Source organism: Gymnoscopelus microlampas, assembly GCF_963454915.1.
Source record: "Gymnoscopelus microlampas genome assembly, chromosome: 2".
NCBI lineage: Eukaryota > Metazoa > Chordata > Actinopteri > Myctophiformes > Myctophidae > Gymnoscopelus > Gymnoscopelus microlampas.
Genome location: NC_139939.1, coordinates 59,066,626 through 59,074,125, shown reverse-complemented (window position 1 = coordinate 59,074,125; position 7,500 = coordinate 59,066,626). Strand labels below are relative to the sequence as shown.

General features: G+C 44.3%; 1 protein-coding gene across 1 annotated transcript in view; it reads left to right on the top strand.

Annotated features, from left to right (window-relative positions):
- Positions 1-4,885: 4,885 nt before the first annotated feature.
- Positions 4,886-7,500, top strand: part of LOC311063914 (H-2 class II histocompatibility antigen, A-U alpha chain-like) — a 3,885-nt gene continuing 1,270 nt past the window's right edge. Inside the window, exons 1-3 of the mRNA XM_084083548.1 lie at positions 4,886-5,062; positions 6,122-6,379; positions 6,858-7,139. Of these exons, the coding sequence (XP_083939674.1) occupies positions 4,996-5,062; positions 6,122-6,379; positions 6,858-7,139 (607 nt within the window). The 5' untranslated portion in view covers positions 4,886-4,995. The remainder of the gene's footprint in view (positions 5,063-6,121; positions 6,380-6,857; positions 7,140-7,500) is intronic.

Sequence of the window (7,500 nt, the reverse complement as noted above, 5' to 3'; positions counted from 1 at the left end):
GGACACACCATGACATGAACTATAATCTGACAAGGGAACACTGAACACAGGGAGGTTTAAATAGACAAAGACTAACAAGACACAGGTGAAACATAACCACAATCAACACAGGGATTGGCTGGGAGACTAACAGTACACAGGTGGAGAAACAAGTAATCACAGGGAGGAGAGACAAGACAGGTAGCAAACACTAGGGCAGACAGGAAACACTAGGAACAATACTACACAATAAAAGTACAAGGAGAACAATAAACAATAGGAACGATACTACATAATAAGATTCAGAGACACAGATCCTGACAGTACCCCCCCTCAAGGGATGGATTCCAGACATCCCAAAAACAATGTCAGAACACCTAGCAGGGTGGGTGGAGGGGGGTCGGAAAGGAGGGGCTCAAAACCAAAAACTGGACTGGCAGGACTAAGTCAGGACAAAAACATTGGACTGGCATTGGGCAAGGCAAGAAAAAAAACTAAACATAGGTGGACACAAAACCGAACAGACTTAACTGATTGAGAGACACACAGACAAACATGCAGACAAGCACATAGACAAACAGACAGGCACAAACTGAGACAAACCAAGAGACAAACAAACTAACTGACAGACAGCCAAACAGGCGGACAAACAGGCAGTCTGACATAACAGGGGGGTAAACAGGTTAGAGGACTGAGGAGTAGACAAACGCACAAGAAGACTGGCATACACGCTAGCAGACATACAGACAGAGAGACAGGCAGACATACAGATCGGAAGACCAGTCAACAGGTTGGTTTGTGGCCCAACCGAACCTCTGGGGCATGGAGCTCCAGAGCCAAGCAGAGGGGGCTGGGGAGAGGTAACAGTCTGTGGAAACTGAGGCCCTGAGACCCGGGGAACAAAAGGGTTGACGGGCGGTGGGACTGGGGCGAAAACTGACCTCTGGAGTGCCGGTGGAAGTTCATAATGTTCAGATTGGTCAGGTTTGTCAGCTGAGAAAGCTGACAGGGGTTCAGGTGGAGCAGAAGGCGGTAGCGGAGCCTCAGTGGCACTGAGCTGCTGTAACGGAGCCTCTGTAGTGCTGAGCTGCGGCGGCAGAACTTTAGTGGCGGCACGCTGCGGCGGCGCCTCTATGGTGCTGAGCTGCGGCGGCGGAGCCTTAGTGGCGGCGAGCTGCGGCGGCGGAGCCTTAGTGGCGCTGAGCTGCGGCGTGGCCTCTGTGGCGCTGGGCTGCGGCGGCGTGGCCTCTGTGGCGCTGGGCTGCGGCGGCGTGGCCTCTGTGGCGCTGGGCTGCGGCGGCGTGGCCTCTGTGGCGCTGGGCTGCGGCGGCGTGGCCTCTGTGGCGCTGGGCTGCGGCGGCGTGGCCTCTGTGGCGCTGGGCTGCGGCGGCATGGCCTCTCTGGCGCTGCTGGGCGGCGGCTGAGCCTCTCTGGTGCTGCTGGGCGGCGGCTGAGCCTCTCTGGCGCTGCTGGGCGGCGGCTGAGCCTCTCTGGCGCTGCTGGGCGGCGGCTGAGCCTCTCTGGCGCTGCTGGGCGGCATGTCGTCATCGCTGGGCGGAGGCGAATCTGTATCACTGGGTAATGGGGTGCGCCGGTGGCGACGGGAGCGGCGGCGACCAGACCTCTTACGAGGCTTCGACTGGGCACTGGCAGAATTGGCCACACGACCCAGGATGATGTTCTGGTCACCTACCCCACGGGGACCTCCCAGAGCCAGACTGGTGCCTACTAGGTATGGGTCGACATCTGAATCTGGGTCAGAATAAACAGGGATCTTGACCCTGCTCTGAATATAGCTTATGACGTCCATGGGCTGGATCTTCTGTAGGGCAGGATTAGGGCTGGCAGGTTGCAGATTCAGGGCCCCGATCCTGACAGGAGGAGCAGGCTGGGAAGCAGGGGTGACTGAGGTGGAGCCAATGAAGTTCCTTAGCCTCTCACGGACGTCATTCAAGTGTGGGACAAGGTGGCTCACCCATGGCCTTTCCTGGAACCACTGCTGCTGGGTCGAAATCCTCTTTTCAAATTCAGCACGCTGATTGAGAGTGGAGGCAATGAGGCAAGTCACTGCAGAGTCAAATTCATCCACCCTTTGCTGGAAAAGTCTCTGTTCTGCTGGGTCCATTTGGTCAGATTATACTGTCACGATATGAAACAAGTTTTGGACCCAAGTGCAGAACCAGGCAGGCAGAGAAGGTTCAATGAAGATTTATTAATAAAATCAGCATACAAACTGACATTAAGGCAGGACATACAACAGGACACACCATGACATGAACTATAATCTGACAAGGGCACACTGAACACAGGGAGGTTTAAATAGACAAAGACTAACAAGACACAGGTGAAACATAACCACAATCAACACAGGGATTGGCTGGGAGACTAACAGTACACAGGTGGAGAAACAAGTAATCACAGGGAGGAGAGACAAGACAGGTAGCAAACACTAGGGCAGACAGGAAACACTAGGAACAATACTACACAATAAAAGTACAAGGAGAACAATAAACAATAGGAACGATACTACATAATAAGATTCAGAGACACAGATCCTGACACATCATACTTAAAGATATATTAAAGCTTTACTCAAACATATGTTATAAATCTTATATGTAGTTCATTAATGGCTGAATAGAAAATGCAGCTTTGTAACAAAACAGTAACTTTAGCCAAAATGTTTCAGACACTCAAAGTTTACTCAAAGAAGCTTTATAATTATTCATGTATTTATTGTTCAATATGCTTCTACTGTATGAAGAGAAAATGCATCTATGTAACATAATAATCTCTGTGTAACAAGTCTTAGGCCTTCATTTATCTCTATCATAAGATAATAATAAAAACATATATAGAACTAGAAAAAGGGCTCCTCGGAGCACAGGTCTCCGCCAGGTCAGGTACGTTATTGTGGCCTCCTGGTGGCGCTATAATAGGCCAATGTGAAAAGGGTGGCATTTATTCTTAGGTCGTTCACAGCAATCAGACACTGCATTCATGATTTGAGGCATTTTGTTCCAAAAATGTGTTTTGCTAAATTAGACCTGCTGGTGGCGCTATAACAGGCCAATGCAAAAAGGGTGGCATTTCTTCCTCGGCCTAGTGAATGCGCGTGTGAAATTTCACGGAAATCGCATACTGCTTTCTTGATTTGAGGCATTTTGTTCAAAACGGACCAATCCTACAAACTTTGGAAACCAACCTTAACCAATCAGGATAGAATCTGGGAAATCGGACAGATCTGGGTTGATCACATGACTATAGAGATACTGTGTACCAATTTGCATGACGTTTAGATAAAATCTGTAGGAGTAATATAAAAAAATGGGTTTTGCACAAATCGGCCTCCTGGTGGCGCTATAACAGGCCTATGGGAAAACTTTGGGGCAGAGGTTCTGAATTGGCATCCAGGGAGTGAGTGTGCACAGTTTCGCAGCGGCCGGGCCAACGGTGCCGGAGATTAGCTGTTCACAGACAGATGGACGGACGGACGGACAGGGGGTAAAAGCCTTTCGACCTGGCGGAGACAATAATAGCTTAAAAATCATAATCATTTAAAAATAACAACAAAAGAATAGCTGGGGTAGCCCATTGGCAGGGATGGATTAACCCTTTGTGGTGCCCTGGGCTCGATCCAGGTTAGATTCCCCGGACCAGCAGGGAAACTCTGGGTGGGGAAATGCCCTTGAGCAAGGCACTGAACCCCCAACTGCTCCAGTGGAGCTTCACAGTGGACAACAGTATCACACTGTGGTTGTACTGGTCAGCTCCCTTGCCACTCCAAGTGGCTATGACCAATGTTTGCGGGCCCTGGGTAGGCAGCCCGGCCTGGCGGAGACCTTGTGCTCCGAGGAGCACACTTTTCTATAGTTACTACTGAGCTAATAGAGCCTGCCTGCTTGCTCAGGGGAGACATACAATTTTGACCTTCAGGTCAAAACATTTGTCAAATCAGAAACAGGATGGTGTCAAAGGTTACTGTAACTCACTTTATACTGGCATTGATCAGGCTTCACTTAGGCGTCTACAGCTGGTCCAGAACGCAGCCGCCCGCCTCCTCACCGGCACTAAAAAACGTGACCACATAACACCAGTCCTGGCCACTCTTCATTGGCTCCCTGTTCATTTTAGAATTGATTTTAAGGTTATTTTATTTGTATTTAAAACCATTCACGGCCTGTCTCCCTCCTATCTCTCTGACTTAATTGAGCCCTATATTCCAACCAGGGCCTTGAGGTCTGCGGATAAGCTACTGCTGGTCCCTCATACGACCAATTTGAGGAGTAGGGGCGACCGTGCTTTTGCGGCTGTGGGCCCCAGGCTCTGGAATTTGTTGCCCCTCCCCATTAGATCTGCCCAGTCGATTGGGGCTTTTAAAAACTTACTAAAATCTCACTTATTCTCTCTTGCTTTTAGTCGCATTTAGCTATCCTGTTCTGTCCTAACCCTGCATTGTTTTGTTTTCTCTTTTGTTTTTCTCTTGTTTTTGGTCCTGTGTATATATCATTTGTTGATGCCTCTTTGTGTCTAAATTACCTTATTTTAACCATGTTCAGCACTTTGGTCGGCTTTGAGCTGTTGTAAATGTGCTATATAAATAAAGTTTGATTTGATTTGATTTGAAAGGTCATGTCTCACCTAGACACAGGATCTAAATGTCTCAATAGAAGAGCAGAGAGACCAAATACAACCATAAGTTATATTGTAGTAACATATTCTACCATACAGGTTGGACAAAATAAACTTTTATTCGTTAAATTACATAAAACCAACTTTAACTATGATTTTATTCAAAAATACAGAATGTCGTCTTCCTGGAGACAGATGATGTAACACCGTATCTTTAATCTGATTGGCTGATTCTTCTAAACTACATAACACACCCTCCTTCCTTCTCTGTCAGACTCCAGATCGTCAGTCGAGGTAGAAACACCTGATTATTATTATTGTTATTATTATTAATCTCATCTGTTAAATTAAATCAAGTTAAATTCAGTTCAGTTTTGATCAGTGATGATGAAGATTCCAGCCACCCTCCTCATCCTCTCCTCTGTACTTTGTGTCAGAGCAATGCCAGGCTGTAAGTATTAATATATTTATACTATTATTACAATATGTTTATACATATATCTACTGTTATAATCCCAGGCTGTAAATACATCACATTTATGTTATTATATAACATATCGTCTCTGTTGGCTGGAAACCTTATTATGTCCAAAAACTTTTCAGGATACAATAGCAGATCTACAAGCTAAACACTAGTTGCATCAAAACGCGTTTTGAGCTTGCAGATCTGCAATTGTTTTCTGCTTTTGTGTGCCACTGTAGCATGAAGTAAGGCATTAGTTTACAAAAAAACATAAAAAGAGAAAAGAAGTTTCTGCCTGACAACAACAATGTACTTTTATATTCATATTATTATGATGAAATATATGTTTATATGTACTGTGATACAGCCTGGATTCAGTGTGGTTACAATGTTTCACAGAAAGATACTTATAATATTCAACCTTTAATTCATGATTATTCAACTTTACAACCAAACGTGATAGTTTAACCCATTAAGACCAGGAAAGCATCTGTGTCATTTTTTTGTTTTCTTTGGCAATTCAAAAATAGCAGATCTACAAGCTCATAGCCGCGCCGCGCTATATGAGCTTGTAGATCTGCTATTCTTTTTTGAAAAATTGTGGAAAATTTGTGCAAATCTTTGAATATATATATATTTTAAAGCGAACATTTTCAACTCTGTTACAACTTCTGGGGGTCCTTGGAACAACATATTTTGAGATTATTTTTTTTTTTAACTGTTAGGATTTAGAAGACATTTGTAGAATCCCCCAGAAGCAAATATTTGAATTACAAATGTTGGCTTTAAAAATATATATATATATATATATTCAAAGATTTGCACAAATCTTCCACGATTTTTTCAAAAAATAGCAGATCTACAAGCTCATAGCGCGGCACTCGGTGCCGCGCTATGAGCTTGTAGATCTGCTATTTTTGGATAGCCCAAAGACATCTAAAAATGACACAGATGCGTTCCCGGTTTGAATGGGTTAAAGTGGTGTGATGAGTCATTGTCACTTTATGTTTTTAGTTGTATTTAATGTAATATGTGTTTTCTTTACAGTCTTTCATGAGGACATTGGTGTCACTGGCTGTTCAGACCCAGATAAAAACACTGATGCAGAGGAGATGTATGGAGTGGATGGTGAAGTGTTGATGTATGCTGACTTCAACAAAGGGAAGGAGGTGATGCCTCAGCCTGGGTTCATGGATCCAATCACCTACGGAGGAGATTTTAATGATTATTTGGCTCAGCGGGAGACCTGCAAAATCGACCTGAAGACTCTTCTCTCTGCCTTCAAGAACCCACCAGTGAAACTAGGTACAGAAATATTAACTATAAATATTAACACAGGAAGAACTATTCACACAAAACAACTGTTGAACATACAGTATTTGACATACATGAAAATCAAATTACATTTTTATGTTGAAATGTGTGTGTGTGTGTGTGTGTGTGTGTGTGTGTGTGTGTGTGTGTGTGTGTGTGTGTGTGTGTGTGTGTGTGTGTAGACTGAAATTGTATTGAATCATTCAAACACGGTCCTCTAAGCTATTTTGGTTATAAGTATTTTGTTTAAAGTATTTATTTGGTCATCAGCTATTTGAGCTATCTTTGTGTCATTTCTTCATGTTGTGTATCATTGTGGGTCCGTTTATAACAGTTACATGATTATATTGCTTTACAGCAGTGATCTATCATTCTGTGTCTTACTCTGTTCCGTGATGTGGGGCTGACCCTGGGTCTGCTGGATGATATACAGTATGTCTGTGTCTTTGTGTGTTTTATGTGTCTGCAGAAGAACCTCGCCTCATCATCTACCCCAGAGACCATGTTGCACTGGGAGTGGACAACACTCTCATCTGTCATGTGACTGGCTTCTATCCTGCTCCAGTGACCATCACATGGACCAGAAACACCCTCAACCTGACCTCTGACATCACAGCCAGCATCCCGTTCTTCAACAAAGACGTGACCTTCAGCCAGTTCTCCAGTGTGAAGTTCACACCAGAGCAGGGAGACATCTACAGCTGTACAGTCATCCACCAATCACTGACTGGACCTGAGACCAGGATGTGGGGTAAGAACACTGCCTCTAAATAAACACTGTCCATAAATAAACACTGTTTACAAATAAACAATGTCCATAAATAAACACTGTTTACAAATAAACACTGTCCATAAATAAACACTGTTTACAAATAAACAATGTCCATAAATAAACACTGTTTACAAATAAACACTGTCCATAAATAAACACTGTTTACAAATAAACACTGTCCATAAATAAACACTTAGTCCAGGGGCCAACACTGATATTTTCACAAATTGTTACCACCTAAGGTGACCGTAAAGTTTTTGTATTTTTGTCTTCCTACATGTCTCTAGTTTATATTTTGGTATGATAACCCTTCCAATCCGGAAATACACCCAGGCATCAA